The sequence below is a fragment of the Megalops cyprinoides genome, chromosome 13 (genome assembly GCF_013368585.1).
Source record: "Megalops cyprinoides isolate fMegCyp1 chromosome 13, fMegCyp1.pri, whole genome shotgun sequence".
Classification (NCBI taxonomy): Eukaryota; Metazoa; Chordata; class Actinopteri; order Elopiformes; family Megalopidae; genus Megalops; species Megalops cyprinoides.
This window is the reverse complement of record NC_050595.1, coordinates 14,762,508-14,781,630: the sequence shown is the minus strand read 5'-3', so window position 1 is coordinate 14,781,630 and position 19,123 is coordinate 14,762,508. Positions and strand designations below refer to the sequence as shown.

Below are 19,123 nucleotides of genomic sequence, written 5' to 3'. Positions count from 1 at the left end.
TGATTTGTGCCACAGGGAACTCTGCTCCCAAATGGCTCACCATTTCCAGTGGCAACACAATTTTACACAGAAACTTACTAAGCCAAGGTCTGAAGGTTTACAGTAGATGTGGCTACAGATTGCTATTCCTTTAAAATCCTGCAAGTTCATCATAAATGACGTCTATCTTGTGTGATAACACATAGCACTGTTGCTGTAGTGCCTGTTTTCAGAGTTAGTAAATCATTAACTCTGGACAGCTGTAGCTACAGGAGTACTGTACTGTAAAGTATTGTACTGTAAGCAATGCAAAGTTCTTTTTTTGCTGTGGTTTATTCCCAAGCTGAATAAAACCAGGAAAAAGAAATTGCCATGTAAAGCCCTAATGGAAACACTGCCAAAAGGCACTTTGACCCCTAGAAACAAGAGGTCAGGAGATAACCTGCTTAACAACTAAATTTTCCATGGTAACATGAGTCACAAGTTCCATGACAAGCAAAGGCAGCCCTCTGAGTGGCAGTGTTAGAGAGAACATCTGACCCTGAAAAACTGACATGTTGGGAACAAGTCTTAGCCTTGTCTATGGCACTTACTAATTCATTATTAATTAAAATGATTCAAAACATATTTCACAAAAAACAGCTAGGTCCGTATCAATGTCATTTTTGCAGCAAAAGATGGTTACATGACATATTAGGAGATCTGTAAATAATTTAAAATTTAAAAACTGTATTTCAAGGGAAAATATGAGGTTTTTTAAACATATTGCAACCATGCCATTATTTTAACTGTTACTCTCCTTTAAGTAAACAAATTGATTTCAAGTCCTCTGAATAAAAATTGGTATTTTCATCAAAAATAATAGGTAAAACAAACAGAACAAAATCAAACACAAATATTCTTATTCTTGTCTTAAGCACTTTCACTTAAGTGTTCTATCCAGTCCTCTGAAGTATCCAATCTCAAATCCTTTGGCTGTTGATCAGTCTCATACACCTGTGCACTTCCCCCTGTCAGTTGGTTAGTCAGACTGTAGTGCTGCAATCATAAGGTATGGAGGTCTACTCCAGCGTCTCCAGATATCCAATGAATCTTCTTAGATTTATTTTGATGTTGTCCAGCACACACAACTGGTCCGGGCTGTACTTTCCCTTACATTCTTTGCGCAACTGTGGGATGGAAAGAACACAAGTACAGTCACAGTCACCAGAAAGCTGCTTTAGACAGACATACAGTTGAAACTGGAGAAATAAAACCTTTTGTTAACTTGAATGTGCCAGAAGAAACTGCAAAAATTTCTTTTCTGGTATATGTAACCTCTCTAAGACCTGCTAAATAGCGCTAATAAGCAACAAGGGTATGTTTGACCACGATCCAGGGGAGGGGCTGCGTATTACATGAGAACTACGCACATATCAAAATGCATCTCTTGAAATGTGTAATTGTATGCAGCCTACACAGTCGTTTCCTGCCCACCATTGGGTAGCTGTAATAAGGACTCGTTTATTCCTTCTAGAGAAAGCCTCCCCCCATCTGCTCAGGATGAAAAAAAGAAGAGAAGCCGTTTTCCAAACAGTACACACAGTAGCGTATAGTTTGTCAGTAGCCAGCATGGATTCTGTTTGAAAAACTCAGCCATGTTTTCTAAGAGGAGCTTATGCAACAAGTAAGACACTGATGTCAGATTTATGCCCCCTAGTGGATAGAGAATCACCCATACACAGTCTAGTATGCTGGTGATGAGCTTGGTTGGAATGGCATAGTGATGTCACAGAATGCCCCGTGAATCAAGTATCTGTGAAAAATATTTAGTGGCTCTAAAGGACATGGAACAAGTGGCAAGCTTTTTACTGGGGGTATAAAAAATGTCAGGCAAAGTAATATCTAATCTAATCGAAGTGTGATCTTCAGCTTCAAAGTTTTGAATGCCACAGCTTTGCTGCAGCAACTCTGCCTCCAATTGCTCTATTTCTGAAAAAAAAAACATATTAATCAATAGCAAGGCATTCTTAATTCATGGTGAGGAGCTCTTAAGAAGCCACAGAAAGGCATTAGGGAAAACAAGCGTTTCAGAGGGAGGGGAAAAAACAACACCCGTTCCAGATGATTCAGAATTAAACTTGATATCCTTGGAAAACAAACTTTGAGACAAGAAGTGCCTGTGCAACCTGCAGTAGACAGCTTTGTATAAAGGAGTCAGCAGCATTTAGGAAATATAACAAAGCTTGTGAGTGTGCACAGTACAGGACCGCTGTACCTTGGCCTTGAAGACAGGCTGCAATGCCTTCAGGGAGGGTAACAGATGGATGTTCTTCGCAGCTTTCTCTGCCTCCTTTCCATCGGCAAAGACATCAAACAAGGCATCCAGAGCCTCCCCACACACAACCATGTTGTGATCCTTTGAGGCTACCTGGAGCAAGGCATTCCCTATCATCTGGGGAGAAAAGAAGATTGTACAGTGCCTGTATCTCCTGTGAAGTGAGGTTATTCTTACTATTTAAAGACGTTACATTACGTTATTGTCAACTAGCAGATGCTCTTATCCAGAGCGACTTACAGTTTACAATTTTTACGTTATCCATTTATACAGCTGGATATTTTAAAGAGCCAGATCTGGGTTAATACCTTGCCGAAGAGTACAGCAGCAGTGCCCCAGCAGGGAATTAAACCAAGCAACCATGCTTGGCACCTGGCACTTTATTTTTGAAAAATGATCTTTACTTTGTAGTTACTAGAAGGACTGCAGATTTGCATATCTCATATTACACCTGTAATAACAGTACAGTACCTGGAGGCTGTCTGCCGTGCCCTGCTCCCTGGCCAACGTGCTGCCTGTGATGCCAAGGATTGCCAGTGCGTTCACTCTCACGCTGACTGTGTCACAGCGCGTTGCTGCCTCGCTCAGTCTCATCAGCTGCTGGGCGCTCATACACTGTCACATACACAGTCACATGGAGTTAGATAAAGCAAAGACACTATTGGTGACACTGGATCTTAAAATGATCCACTGCACACCTGATTTTTAACACCTGGATTCTGCATCTTCTTGCATTAAATCAAATTATCTAAATACATTGGACGAGTTTCCTAATTTCTGTGAAATACTATATTTACTGACTTCTTACATGCCAACATGTGCAGTCTGGTGTACACGTACCTGTTAGCAAAGTTTCTTGACATTAACCTTGATTATTTTGCTGACCTTGTTTTCTTTCCCTACATTTTTCAGTAAACTTTAGTGGACTGCTACTGCCGCTGTATTTGATAACATTGTATTCGTTACTGTATCATTGTTGTTTCCTATCACACATCTGGGTGAGTCATGCCTTAAGTGTCACATGATCAAAGTCACGTGATGAAACACGCATAACTTTGCTAAAGAGACACCCACATAGGTACAAATGTTAATCCTAGTCAGTGAGATTAACTGGGTTGCATTATCAGTAAAAATATCCTGGGAGGGCAGGAAAACAACTCTTGTGTGGAGGGGGGAAAGTTCATTTTTAAAATCATCACTTCCATAAATATGCATCATAATATTTCAATCAAAATATGTTCTTCATGCTGTAAAAAGGGGACACAGAGCTGCCGTACATTTATCGTTTGTAGACCCTAAACAAATGTGAGATAAGGTGAAGAACAGATGACTTCTTCAATCCATCTTGAATTACAAGCCAATTCTGTATTCAAACTCAATTAAGAAATAAGCAATCATAGGGTAAATACAGGATATTTACACAATTAAGTTCTTTTTAAATGAAATGATATGTCAGAAGGAGAATTAGCTGTTTGCAGATCAGCTGATTAGATTCTGAACTGTCAGAAAAATCATCTTACCTGTGGGATGTTTTTGGAGGCCATGATTTGTAACAGTGACCTCACCGCACTGGTGACTGCCTCCAAGAACTCCTCCTGTTTGGGAATCTCTAAAGATGCAAAAAAAACAAAGCATGCTGTCAGGTATACAGATTTGGGACATGGACTCACTAACAGGAGAGGTAGAAACATGTACTTCCCGTTTTACCTGGTTTACTGAAGACTAGTTTGGAGAGATGCTCTGCCAGAGCCTGAAGAGCAGGCTCTCCCCCCAGGGACTCGAACTCCATGGCAGACAGTATGTTGTGGAGGCATGTGAGGGCCCGGCATTGTACCCGCTGCATCCTGGGAAACACAAACATCTATCAGCTGAAGGACACACAATCCCACTGCACAGCAGCAGAGCTGTATAACACACATGAAGCATGTGTTGATTTTTTCGTTACAACTGCTTCTTAGTTCTCTCAATACAATAAAGACAAACCCTGTCATGTTACAGCATAACCAAAAGGTAGCTTAGCCTCCATGCAACACTAAAAGGACTTTATTATCCCTTGTTCCATTAGGGGAAAGCAAAGATGTCAAATTGATTACTTTTTTATAAGGCCTTTCCAAGCTGGACTCTTGCCACAGACTTCAATGGCTGCACTGCTGGGGAATTCTGTCTTTTTAAGGACCTTAAGCGTGACAAAAAAGGACAACGATGATTAGGGTGCTGTCAATCAATAAGAAAGACAAAGTGTAAAAGAGATGATGTAGAGATAATTGGCAAAGCTGACAGGCAGAAAGAGATCAACATGAGAAATGAGTCTGACATGAACCCCATGAAATTAGAATACACCTGTGAAATCCTGAAAATTCTGTATCAAATATGAGCACAAAAGTAGAACTGAAAACACATCTGCAAATTTACAACAAGCTTATTTGTTTTCCAATTTATCTTTGATGTTCAAACTACTGTTCCTAATGAGTTAATCAATCATACAACACTAGCTGCAAAGCAAAGCTCTTGTGTAAACCCTTTTCTCTGACTAGATTTCTACGCATTCAGCTTGTAAACTTATAAGTTCCTGTGCTAAAATGATAGACCTCACTACGATATACCTTCTCTGGGATGCTGTGGTTTAGCAGGGCACTGTGAACTTCAGCAGACAGACAGAGGGGGGACAGTAAGCTGGAGTTGCCCTCAGAAATACCATCAGGACACATTTCACTCTCGTCACTGCTGGACATCTCTTCCCATTCGTCATCAGAGGGGTCTGCAAACACATGTACACACACACGCACATGTACACACAAACACACACACAGACATGATCAGCATTACAGCAAATCGTGTGGCTTTGCCTGTCGTCAAAACTAACACATTGGCAATTTCTCAGCCTCCGCGACAAATCCCCACACCAGGCGTCCCGGGATAACGAACTCTTATAGACGCTGGTGGCTGTCATATTGGAGCGAGCGCTGGATGCTGCTCTGTCAGCCTCTATCACTGTCACCCCGCGCTGTGCCGCAGCCTCTGCCCACAGCACTTACCGTCTGAGCAGCACATGTTGACGATGATTTCCAGGGACGTCTGCTGCGCTGCCAGCAGTGCGACGGCTTCCCTCAGCTCCTCCTTCCCTGTCTGGGTCCAGCATAAACAGACGTCAAGTAGCAACGCATCTTTATTCCATAAGGCCAATGCAAACCAACCAGATTTCTGCACATCCTGTCCAGTGATTACTGACTCTTCTGCTGCAGTCTTTATTAAGTATTTTCATTTGGTCATTTACCTGAGACTTTTACCTAGAGAGACTTACAAAGAAAAAGAGAACAAAGTGCATCTAATAAAGCTGATTGAAAGACATCACATACAAGACACAACTGACCATGCCTGGATCTGCATCAGGCGCTTACACAGTGCAGTGATAACTAGCGAATACATGTTTCAATACACAAGTACAATAAATCATACCAATAAGACTACATAAATAAGGAAAGGCAAGTCATGCTTGGGTAGGGGAGCCAAGAAGCAGTCTGAACTTGTCTGCACCACTGATCTAGAATGCAAATATTATTCCAGGACATATAAAGCCCTGTTTTTTTCCATTCTTTTTTAAAATAAATTTTCCTTGAAGGGACCAATGTAACAAAAACAGAAACTGAAAATTATAATATAAAATCTTAATTATAACATACTGTAAATGTAAATTGCAGGCTGACGAGTGTAAATTGGACAGATTCCGCTCATAAAAGCCTGCGAGACATTTTGTTCTGCTCCACATTTTGGGGTGGCTCCAAAAGAGTCACCCAGAATTAAAGGGAGTGTCCCTTGCGGTGGCTGCGGGGGACAGCTCCGTCTCGTCAGGTTGGCTGTGGGTTGAAGCCCTAGAGTGTATTACTGCTGCAGAGACGCTGCCAGGTCCCAGTGTTCAGCCAGCCTCTGGGCCGAACGGGGCACATTTCTATCAGTCTCAAGCTGCTGACTTTTCATGTTGGTTTGAGGCCAAAGGGACTGCACTCTGGTCAGTGCAGTCTCCAAGGTCAGAGCACAGATATGTCTGCACCCTGTACAGCCTGACCTGTCCTTCAAGTGACCAGGTCCTTCATAGAGGGAAATCATGTCAGTTTGAGGCATGTTTTACATTACAGTGAGGGGCAGCTCAATACTGTAATATTAGATGAGACATTAAACTACCAGAATAGTTTCTGAGACAGACGATCAGTATGACGTGATCAGTCATGTAACTAAAAAAGATGCTCCACCAGTTGATATTCAGTGCTATTTACAGTGACAATGACTAGTGTGACTCCACAGTTGCTGCAAACGCCATTAGACACAGCAAAGTAAAGCTGTGGGAGAGTGGGAACACGATATCTATGACATACCTCAAAGAGGTAAATCTAATGACCACACTAGTAAAACAAGATAACCAATTCTTTGGCCAAAAAAAGGAGATTACAGAAAACATACTGAAGACGACAATGCAGCGATTAACTTATTCTGGTGTTTCAAGCAAGTTTTTCAACACTGGTGTATACTGGCCTTTCCAAAAGGTAAAAGTGAACTACAGTTCACACAGAAAAATCATATTTGCTAAACATGTTAGTACATTGCTTCTAAGGTTGCACTGATTGTACTCGGTACCAGGCCTATACTGCATTTCAGGTACCAAATCCAGTATCGCACAAATTAGGCAGATATCAGCTCCAATGCCTGTGTATGACAAGTCTAAAATGTGACATGTGGCAGGCAGATGAAACATTTTGATACCGAGTCCAAATGTCACGCATATGGACTTGTTTTACAATAAATAAGAGCGACATGAAATAAGCAGTAAAAGCATCTCACATGGAGGAGTTCAAGTCATTAAATAACACAATGACAACAAGCACGAAACGAAAGATGCAGTTTAAGTTAGAAGAAATTCAGAATCATTTGATAGCAAGTGCATGCCTGTGATTTTTCTGTTTCTTCCTGTATTTTTAGTTTCCACATATTAGCTCACTAACAAGTTGCAAATTTTACCAACAAGGTATACGTTAAAAATTATATTTTTGAAAAATGTCATATTTTTATTGTTATTATTATTATGTTTCTTTGGATTCAGCTGTAGCCTAATGGGTTGAGTGCAGAATCGTGGCATAGAGTTCTGCCCAGGGGAACAAAGCAAGTAAAAGCATAGGCCTAATGCTTTTTTAAGTTTACAAGTTAGCCAGCATTCTCTGAATGGAAGTACTTGATCGGGACTCATTATCAGCCAGTCCCCGAGAGAGGTACTTGCCATTGGACTGGCAACATAAAAATGTCATGAATGCAACCTTTCCTTGTAATTTCCGTTTTGAGCTGGACACATAATTTTAGTGAAATTAAATAAGGCATTAACACTACTCATACACTGTCCTGACAGCCATATTTTCTTCCTTTATTGTTTTCCCCACAGGGAGAAGCAGTACTTACAGGAAGTAGATCAGAGATGTCATCATCCCTGTTGGTCGTTTTCCCATTCTTCATCCCCACGTCTCCCTCCTCCTCCATCTCCTCTGCTTCCACGTCCCCGGCCGCCCGCTCTGCCATCTCCACGCCGGAGGAGACGGCTGTGCTCCGGGCCGCCTCAGCCTCTCGCAGCTCTGGGATCAGTGTGCCCGAGTCCAGCTCCAGGCTCTGAGAGAGGGTGGCCACGAGAGCGCTGAGGGTCCGCGCCTGTCGGTCTGAGGGCAGGCAGCTCTTCATGTTCCACACCGACCCTGCATGGAGACAGCACCACTAAGACAGCACTGGGCTCAGTCTCTGTTCTCCTATTCAAATCACACCCATATTCTTTGTTAGGTGATGGGAGTCAGAAAGTGAGGTAATAAGTAGTGGCACTGAGGAACCACATATACTATAAAGGAAACACAAGCACTGCCAAAAAAGAGAAGCACATGACCTGGAATTAATCAAGGAGAGTCATTGGTTCATACCAGCAGCAAGTGTCCGCAGCAGCATGTGTGCCATGCCTGGTTGTGTAGACAGTAGCACAGACTCCAGCCCAGAAAGAACGGCCGTGCTCAGAGAACCCAGGAGCTCTGTGTTGTCCTCAGTCACTGTATGCAGGCAGTGGGCTGTGAAGACACAGACACATACAGGATCTTGTTACCTGGTCCATGGGAAAAAATATCATATCCTTCGCGAAAGATGTAAAAATGGACTTATTTGTAGACAGCAGAGTGAGACTAACCAGCAGACAAGGCCAGCTCGATATTGTGCGGGTGTCGCTCCAGACATCGAATCAGCATGTCTAAGAGGCCCGCTTTATTGAACACTGACAATGCCCTGCTACAGCTTTCACTGCAGAAAGTGATGAAATAAAAGTTTAAAAGAGCATCAACAAAAAACATGACACACGCATTCACAGTAACAGTCACTTACGATAATGCATATGACAGTATTACAGTAATGTATGAGAGCAGGACACATGCAGATGTGAACAGGTCATATCTTTGAGGAAAACCAGCGTTGACATTTGATATTTGACCTTCATGACTAATCCTAAAATGCCAGTGTAAAAATCTCAGTAAAAAGGCACACAGGGTCTGTGCCATTCCAGCTGACATTCATCGTGGTACTGTTTCCAAAGTACTCATTTTCAAGCAGCAGACATCCACATTAAAAGACACTTGCCTCCTGAGATGGTATTCAAGTGTTGCTGTTCAAATACAATAATTTAAGATGAACATATTATTTTAAACCCTGGGACTGAACAGTTCATATGGTCTAGTTTGAAAAAGCAAATCTTGGTACTCTGTGTGCATGACCAAAGTGCACCCATTCCACTGCTTACCAAAGATTCCACAATAGGTTCACAGCTTCGTTGGCTACATCTTCTACTGGGTTCTTTGGATTCTTCTGGTCCTTCTGGGACTTTGGTGACAGGCCAGAGCCTGAGTCAAAGCCTTTGCAGCACTGTGGAAAAACAAATACACCAAGTCCACATATAGGAAACCAACTCAGTTAAAAAGACACCCCACCATCTAAAAACTCAGGCAACTAAGTTTAAAGTTGAATAGAAAAAAAAAAAAAAAACGGTTTCATACCTTCCCTTTGTGCTCATGTACGAATGAAAAATGGGAAAGTAAAAGAGAAAATAAACAAGAATGCACTCTCACCTCTATCAGCAAAGCAGTCAGTGGTGTTAGAATGTCCTGCTTCACCATGTCTTCACACACCTCAAACCCTCCACAGGCACTGAGGTTCCTATCATGACAAATACACATATTCACCAATTAAAACACTGGAACACAACAGTCAAGGTGTGCACAATACCAGCTCTGAATGGATGAACAGAAGTTTATACTGTACCTTTCAACTGGCACCAAATTTACGCATTCCATGGGAATGACAAGTAATTTCATTTCTATTCCAAATCAATTTACATTTAATATATTAAGACCTGTAGTGGCATAAAAGTCTAACCCGGGATGGAGGTCTCTGACGATTCCAATTTCCTAGTCCTTAGGAGAGCATTCAAATGGATGGCATCTGAAAACTAGCATAATCAGCCCAAAACCTTATATTATTTGGTTTAAATGGATTAATATGTAAAATTGCATCAATTCTAATTTCATTTAAAGTTTTTAGCCATTTCTTATAATGTATAGCTGAATGATAGTGTGTGGAACAGATGTTTTTTTTTTTTTAAGTCTGATAAAGTCCCTGAACTATTTAAGACCAGGTTAGCTTTTCCAGGTTAGCTATTCCAGGCCATCTTAGCTAGGCCAGGTTAGCTATTGTGTTAGCTTGTGTGCTTGCAGATACTTTCCAATGCCTCGTCAGAGGACTGCTGCAAGCTCCTTCCCCTTGCATGACCCACCTGAGTGCCCCGGCCGCAGTCTCCCTCACAGCCAGACTACGGTCCAGCAGCAGGGGTCCCAGACAGCGCACCGCATCACGCTGCAGGAAGGCTGGGATGGCCTGGCTCTGCTGCACCATACGGGAGATGCTGGCACATGCGTACTCCCGCACATCCGGACAGGGACTCTGCAGCTGCACAGGCGCGCAAGTCAGGCATTTTTTCCTCTACAGTGACTCTTTACAATGTAACCCTGCATTGCTCCTCAAAACACAGTATCAGGCTTATGGATACCTGGTGGTGACCTGGTTATGAGAGGCTTATAAGAAGGCCTCTATCACCACCTTGCTCCTTTGCATCACAACTGTTTGCGGAGTGTTCATTATGGAAAAAGTTTGACCTACACATTTTCTTTCATCTAGACTGGAAGATGAGAACAAAAAAAGCTGCCTTTCAGAATGTTCATTATGAAGCACATGCAGCAGATTCAGGTAAGCAACATTGGTCCTGTATGCCCTCTATAGTAGTACATGTTTTCTTCTGCATACAAGTCTCCAAATGTGTGTATCTCCATAAACTTAATGTTATGAAAAATATTACAATCCGAGCGCTACAATGACAAATCTCCCCATCTTAGTCTGTCAGACCCAGACTGGATTGGCTCACCATAGGTCTGATGATGGACAAGTGTCGTAAGTATGTTGCTTGTATTAAAAAAAATAACTATATATTCAATTTTGTAATATTCAATTTGCAATTAACTATTTAAAATCGTCAGATTGAAGATACATCCATCATGAAATAGTTTATACTAATATTTGGATCATGTCGACAAAAACGTCTGGTTCTAAACTACATAAGAGACACCATAGCTAAAGCATTCGACCAGAATTGTACCTCAACTGTTTGCAAAAGTTGTTGCTGCACCAATACTTGATAGCAACTTCGTAGATGCATATTTCGATAATATTCTGAAAAGTTCTCACACCTTTGTAAATCGTTGAGGGGATGAGATGTTACAATGACAGCTTGTGATTGGGTATTACATAAGATTTTAAAAAGTAGTTTAACGATAAGACTTGCTTTTTATTTAGCTTGTTAGCTAGACTAACAGTAAAAAGTAACGTGAGCGTCACCACTTGGCTAGGTTGCCACCTTTAATGGTGTAGACACGTGTAGACCCTTTACGAACGTGAAGACGACCACTGACACTTTGCTAATCACATTAGAGAACATGTATATAACTGTAATAAAGCCGTCACAACTACTACCATATCAAAACGTACTTTCTCTAGTAACTCGCCGGCAGGAGAATCAACTTCTTCCTCGTCTTCGACATCCTTTGCAGCAGATGCGGGTAGCCCCTCGGCAGAGAACCGGGGATGTTTAAACTTCTTGTTCTTGCTTTTTCCCATAATGCTTTTACTAGAGTCAACAACGGCAAATTGTGTTCTGCCTTACATGCAAAAGACAGGCCCGATTCACAAAACTCGAACGCTGCTGCTTCACAGGCCAGTCTGCTCAATAAAAGTGCATTAACATGTGGCTACGGCAAGGGAATAGCATTCGCTGCCGTAAACAAATCTGTGCGCACGCAAAACTGAGCTGCTTTACGTGCGTCGTAAAAGAAAAATAACACGAATACCACAGTAACAGTGATCTGTGCAGCAACCCTGTGTACAAGGGTAAAAAGATTCGGAAATACTGTGCGCTGGTTAGAACCTTATTTTTAAACATTGAATAAGCGTGACTTCACTGGTCTTATTACGTATCAAAACGCATATTTACAATACATTAAGATTTTCGTTTAATATTTAACCCAGTTTAATTTTTTAAATTTGTAACAAAGTACCACAAGTTATTCTCTTTGGAAATTTTTAAATCTGGACATAACCAGACAATAACATAATGACACAAGTATATCTTTCTGTAAAATATCTCAAAACTTTTTTGTTAAGTACCATACATTTCCATGACTGTTCAACAACATAGTTTACATTAAAAATAAACAATTGTTACAATTAATTGTTGGAATTATTACAGTAACTACCAACAGCAGTGTCATAAGAGTAAAAACCTTACACACGGTCATCACAGCAGACTTTGTCAGTGTGCCCTTTTGGCTTGTTTCACCTTTTTCTGAGCATAAAAAATGTCAAGTTACAGATCACTTTCCTGAAAGCATTTTGCATGGAATTTGGTGATACAACGCGAGTCCTTACATATTGCTGCCGTGAACACACTTACACCAACACACCTGGAATTTATTTTTCATTTATTTGATAATCAGCCTACCTTTGTAGCTTACAGTGCTGGAATGGTCATATTATTACAAGTTTAATAAATACACAAAGAACTGTTTTTCAGAGCAATATTTAAGTTGTGACAACAATGAAGACCACAGATGTGGTAGCAGAAACTGAGGATAATAGCAAATCTAAAATTGCTTTTAAATAAAGTCTTTTAATACAGGAAACCGAGACTCCCATTAATCAAACCTCAACAGACAACAGTGAACTCTGGTATCACTTCTTCCTGGATTGAATATGGCAACAAATACTATCAAAGTAATGGGGTATAAAATGACAGTGGTATTTCCGTTTAAATTTGTTTAAAAGATAAAAATCACATGCATGTACTTGCTCTCTGACGCTTGGTTGTTCAAAATTATTTATGGTCATTACAAAACCAAGATAAATACAGTAAAAGAAAGCAGGTGTGTGCTGGCTGGTCACACATATCATATATATACAAGGTAAGACCTTTATGTACTATATGTTCACAGTTTTGTCTAAAAATTGGAAAACCAAAACACCTATTCAAAACAAGACATTAGAAATGGACTAAACTTGTGGTGAATAAACAAAACATTTCATGGGGCACCTATAACAGTGTTTATACACAAAAAATGGCTTGTAAAATGACACAGCAACACTAAAGTGTGACTGGAAGGCACCTTAATGTGTTCTTCTGCTCCTCACAAAAATAGTTCCACATTTTTACATTCCACCATCCTCTCATTCTCACTGCAATAATGACTCCAGTGAGGTAGGCTTTTTGTTCTCTTCAGTGTTAACTGACAAACTAATTCTACAGGAAGTCACTCCAGCTTGCAACAAGGAACGATGCTATTGAACGTGCGGTCGTGGTTTCAGGATAAGTTTCCCCGTCTGGAAAACAAGGATTAGAAGGCCTGATAAATCACACAGAATGAGCTCAAACGAAAAAAAAAATTCATCCTGAATTATGGCTTTAAATGAGTTTAATCTCAGAGTGAGAAAATTATGATTGGGATACAACAAAAAAGACATTGAAGCAAGTGAGACCAGTCCAGTAAAACAGTAAAGCTTTTTAAAGTTTTTAAAGCTTTAAAGTAAATTTTTACATTCAGCCTTCTCTCTAACATATAGGTTTGTCATACGCCAGCAGCCCAACCTTTTCTTAACCTTTACTGATTGTAATAAGTCACACATCAAACTCCAAAAACCAACCCTCAAAGCCAAAATACCCAATCCCAGCCATTCATGAGACTTACATCATCACAGGACATGTTGTATTCAGCTAGCACTGTCCGACATCTGGCTGCAATACTGAGGAGCGTGAGTTAAGAAACATTCTGTAGTAAATAATTTATCAAATACCTGTGCTGCATATGAGGCCTGCTATTACCTGTGTTGTATTAGAAAAGTAATTTTTTTTTAGATGAAAGGATACATTGATGGAGCGACAACTCTTTTGTGAATTCCTGCAAAGAACAGGCCAATTAGGGTGATGCAGCTCAGCGTAAAGAAAGGATGATTCCATAAGGAAGAGAAGAATGACACCTGCAAAATAAAATCGACAGGTCAGAATTTGTTTTAAATGGCTCAAAACACTGAACAGTTCAGTAAAAAAATATCAAACATCCTTACCTTTTGTGTGTCAGGATCTATTAACCAGTTCCAAGCTCCCGTTGCTGTACAGACAGACACCACTATCAAAATCACTGTAAACAAGAGAGTGGAAGAAAGTGTAAAATTATATTGGTAAATACACCGCAGGAGAAGGAATTACATTCCTGAAGTGCCCAATAGTAAGTCCCAAAAAATAACCTTTTTTTTCTCCAGCATAAGCTATGGATTCATGCCCCATTTAATTAAATTACACTTAGAAAAGCAAAGACTTTTTTACTTCGCCATCGTCCAGTCGCAGGCTGCAAACATGAAACATATTCTGTCAGTCTTCTTTCAAAGGCCTTCAGATCTGCACAAACAAACACACAGCTATCATTCACACATCTGGAATTTTGCCACATTTCACAAGGAAGCTATTCTATTTTGGAAGGCCCTCACTGAGGTCCTCAGTGGGACTTCATTTGCTCATTTGCTCAGTGCTGAAACTACACGAGCACAAAATCCATTAACTGCTTGTCATTTTAAATCTGCAAGACATCCTCTGAAGACAAACACCTACAGGGGACAATGCTGACAAACTCAAGAAATGACCATCAAAACCCCACTCTGAAGCTTCCCCACAGACCCTTGTGGAATCCAAGCTCGCTCACACTGAATTGAGTAAGTGTGCACACTGAAAATAGATGCGAGCAGAATTCCATCCTTGTTTAAGAATGTTGATAGCTTGTTTTACGATACATGTTGCAAAGACAGCCGTTATAAACACTGTACGTAGTCTCCTATAATGATTGCCCAGCTAGCTGTAATCTTTCTACTGCTAGTTCTAATGATAACAGTAATAAGTTAAACGAAATCTCAAAAATCACGTGTTAAGTACCATGCTTTACCTACTGCGCATTTGCTGATTAGCTCGTGTGCGTGTAGAAATTTTGCCACTAACGTGAACTTAGCCAGCAAGTATCACAGTTGGCAGTCAAATTGCTGCATTTTGCCGTTACAATAAGATATTTGTAGCTTTTAAAGCATTGCTTTCCCTCCCACAAGCTATTACATGACTTAGAAAGGTTCCAGGTCATCAAGACACATAAAACATTTCCAAACCAAACAAGCAAGGTATCTCACAAAGTTAACAAGCTAGGTATGCTTTTACTGACAGCTGTAAAATTAATATTGATCCAGGCAGTTAGCCAATAGGACTGACGCGTTGTTTCTGTTCTTGATGTAGCAAGTCTTTGTTTAAAAAAACTACCATTAGCTAGCCAGCTAGATCAATTTAACAGCTTTGTTCACTTCATGATTTTGAAAATGAATTAAAGCGTCAAACTAGCAAGCACCAAAGCCTTTAGCTGGCCTTTTGGTCTAGCAATGTAACAAAGCCTTATGAAATATGGTTGCCAAACTAGCTACCTTCTGCTTGTTCCAGCGAATTCATCGTTCCCACTTGTACGCTGAATGGTTTTCGTGTTTCCACACACGGCCTGGCACTCACACGAACGTCATCGCTGATTGGTCAAGCTAACGATCTGTACTTCCATTGGTGTAAGATTTGATTTCTAGTACCGGCAACGTGATGTACATCCGGCGGTCAAAGTGGAGTTATTCTCCATGTTTCCATAAGACCTGGATGGCCCATGAAAACGAATTCAAATAAAAATAATAATTAAAAAATACATGAGTTTAAAAAACAATAACCTGTATACATACAACACTTTTAACAACTTTTGTATTTTTGGTATTTTCCATATTGTAGAATAATAGTAACGACATCAAAACTATGAAATAACACAAATGGAATTATGCAGTGGCCAAAAAATTGTTAAACACACTAAAACTGTCTTATATTTCAGATTCTTAAAAGTAGCCAATATATATATATATATATATATATATATATATATATATTTTTTTTTTTTTTTTTTTTTTTTTGAGGAAAAAATATGCATATGCATCAACTTAACTGTTTATAAGCATAAGTCTTTACAGTGAGATGTCTGAATAAATATCTCCCAATATCTTATTCAGATGTGTTAAAACATTTGACTGGTACTGTATATTTATAGGCACATACAGTATGTGTCTGTTACAGGCAGTCTGTTAGATAGGAAGAAGCAGTGGCAGCACAGCACAGCACAGAACCAAGAGAAGCAGCATGCAGAGCAGAGAGTGGAGTAAGGAGGGGTGCAGATAATGGAAAATATTCCAGCTTTTAAAAGCCCATTTCATTCCTCCCGCTGGCCCAATCCAATCAGGTAAGACTGAGAGTCATAAAAATTCTTTAAATAGATGTTGAACAATGCATCAGTAAAGATAAGAAGAAATTGCCATCATTGGTCAAATGCCTGCATTTAGATTTATCACATTATTGCAGTAAAAATGCTCTTTGATTTAGCATTTGATAATGCATCCAAAATATGTTCCCATAGCTTGTTAGAATGATAAAATAGCAATTTGCAAGAAAGCTCACTTTTGCTTGCCAGTAAAAGCTGCTCCTTGTGTATCCCTTGCTGCCAGCGTTTAAACTGGTATAAGTTGTAGTGCACTTCAGTTGAACCTTTTTCAGTTTTTAGTTCATGGTTCTCATGTAGCCTTATACATCAGACAAGAGATTGTTTTTAGATACCGTGGAGAAAATGCCTCAAGCAATAGCAGATGGAACACCAAAGATGTTGCAGGGCTGGAAATGGGGGCGTGTCAAAGAACATGCGTGGTACTTGAGTATCCCAAGCCAAGGGATACAGGTTAAGTGTGCTGCACTGCACCAGATTTTCAGAAGATGTGGGCCATGTAATTATTAGTTTTAACACAGGAGGGAGACACAGATCAGCAAGCCAGTGTCTTCTTTCCAAAATAGGGGAAATAAGGTGAACACTCTCAGAGATTTCCAGAAGGATTCAAGGCTAGCTCACTGCACCTACAGCTGGGAGAAGGCATGTTTGAAACAGATACTCAATGTGATTTAAGGTGAAGGTTTAATTAAAGATAGTGAAATGAGAAAAATAAATATTTGAACTGAAAATTAAATTACAGACTTTCAAAATTGTAAAACTGTAGGTGTATGTGTAGCATCTCATATTAATAAAAATAAAATTGTTTTGCCAGCAGTGATTATGAAATAAATCCTTGTAAGCAGTCCAAAACAAACACATCACAATGCACCCTGCATCTGCACCTCCATTTTCTCTTGCACTCTGACTCATAGCAGTCCCACTCCCAATGGTTGGGAGGCACCCTCTCCTCATCACACAAAACTCCACTGCTAATCTCCATTCACCAGGCTGCCCAGTCACTGGCTTTCCCCCAACCACCACAGATAACAGAGGTGGTCAATTTTTATTTTGTGGCAAAGTCAATTTTCATTTTTATGCACAGTGAGTAACAGAGGAAACAGAGGAGGAGTTTAGATTGGACCAACTTCTTGCTATATCTTTATTTGGTATTTAACTACAGCAGAATATTTCCAAACTTGGCAGCCAGCTAGCTATTAAGAGGGTCAACATTAATTTTAATGGTCAAACAATACTTTAAATTATTTTCTGGCACAGTACTTGGATGCCTGAGTTTAAAACAGATTCATTTTGAAATGACGGGTTTGACAATAAGGGGAAATATGCACTGACACGTAAATCTGAAAGCATACTGGCCCTTAAAGGTGAAGCAATGGCCCAGTGGCAGACATGTGAATGGACAAAAAGGCAAATGTAATTGGTTTGCTGGGTGTATGAGCAGGTTTTGGAGCTGTGGAGCAGCTCCAAAACTCAACTCTAAACATGACGAGTGTTTAGCGTCTTTTTTATGAGGTAGTTTGTAAGGCTACAGGGATAACTCAAAGTTATTGCAACAAATGCCATAATGAACAAGAGTAAATGAAAGAAGCAGTATTCTTATTATCCTTAAATCTTTTATTATAATAAGTGCCTTTGCCAATAGAAGTAAACCTATATTATACATAACCATACAGTAGCATGTTGGTAGTTTAAGTACTGTATTACATGACATAGGACTTGGACAAACTCCAAAACTTCCAAAAAATTTCTAAAAAGAAACTATGATTATTCGAATGACAGAACTAGACTTCCTTCAATGATTGTTATTTTTCCAAAACTATAATTACAAGGTTCATAAAGACAATCATATGTTGTATTGTTTATGATCATTCAGAGTGACTTTTGAAGACGGTGTTGACGGCTTTTGTTTTGCTCTCCATTACACAAGAGCCCACTTCAAAGTTTACAAACAGCAGACACTTGACCTGCATGCATGCATACCAGATCCAACATATCCCTCAGGTTTCAGTGGCATGCAGTGAAGGGTACAAACAGAAATGCTGGTTGTGATGGTAGGTATGATATGATATCCCAGATGTTCTGAATTGCTTATTTGAAGAAAGGTCATGGTTATGGAACATTATATGTAGTCTGTAGTGCACATAAACAATGACTTTAGGCTAGGTGTAAGAGACTGGCAGACAGCTAACTAATTAGGTAAACCCCATTTCACAGCTATAGTCTCCATTTAATAATAGATTATGATGGAATTTCAATGCAAAGGATGTCTACAATGTTGGAATTCAACTCCTTTTCTGTGTTCCCTAAAAGTTACTATAATATCTGTCCTGACATCAGTTATAATTGTTAGCTGTATTGTTAGCTGCTAGCTGCTAGCATTTGCTTGAACAGTCTATTTAGAATAGACTAAAAAAGACTATTCTAATCTGTTATATAACTACAGTTTATGATGATCCATATTTATGACATTTATAAAAATGTCACAAGACAGTGGCATCAGCTATGGTAGCTTTTGGATCACTTTCCTCCCATTACCCAGCCTGGTAGGGGGGCAGTCTGTTCTAATGTAATCCCACACGGGCATACATTTCGTGTGCATATGTGTTGCTTGTATTGATTGCACTCTGGTATGTTATGATCAGAAGCTGCAAGTCAGTACAGTCTCATTGGTGCTACAGAACAAACAATGAAACACTCAAAATACAAAATTTTTGCCTGGTCACTCTGTATGTTGTCTGGCAGGCTGACTCTGGTGATGAGAACTTCTCCCATAGGGCTTATTATTTAGTGGTTGTGGCTCCTTTCTAGCAGGGCAAGCACCACACCAGCTGTCCAC

At 39.9% G+C, this 19,123-nt stretch overlaps 2 protein-coding genes across 2 annotated transcripts; both read right to left on the bottom strand.

The window, feature by feature from the left end:
- Positions 1-787: 787 nt before the first annotated feature.
- On the bottom strand, positions 788-11,668 carry heatr3 (HEAT repeat containing 3). The gene is made up of 15 exons (XM_036543877.1): positions 11,396-11,668; positions 10,131-10,303; positions 9,427-9,514; positions 9,102-9,223; positions 8,499-8,608; positions 8,242-8,382; positions 7,739-8,025; positions 5,332-5,422; positions 4,900-5,054; positions 4,390-4,472; positions 4,004-4,140; positions 3,817-3,905; positions 2,768-2,911; positions 2,237-2,413; positions 788-1,148 (listed from the first exon to the last, which is right to left on the bottom strand). Exons 1-15 carry the CDS (start codon positions 11,522-11,524, stop codon positions 1,041-1,043), a joined length of 2,034 nt encoding a protein of 677 aa, XP_036399770.1. The 5' UTR covers positions 11,525-11,668; the 3' UTR covers positions 788-1,040.
- A 563-nt stretch (positions 11,669-12,231) lies between these two features.
- LOC118788383 (nuclear envelope phosphatase-regulatory subunit 1-like) lies at positions 12,232-15,479 on the bottom strand. The gene is made up of 6 exons (XM_036544359.1): positions 15,410-15,479; positions 14,280-14,351; positions 14,021-14,094; positions 13,824-13,933; positions 13,645-13,699; positions 12,232-13,279 (listed from the first exon to the last, which is right to left on the bottom strand). The coding sequence occupies exons 1-6, from the start codon at positions 15,432-15,434 to the stop codon at positions 13,238-13,240; spliced, it is 378 nt and encodes a 125-aa protein (XP_036400252.1). The 5' UTR covers positions 15,435-15,479; the 3' UTR covers positions 12,232-13,237.
- Positions 15,480-19,123: the final 3,644 nt, after the last annotated feature.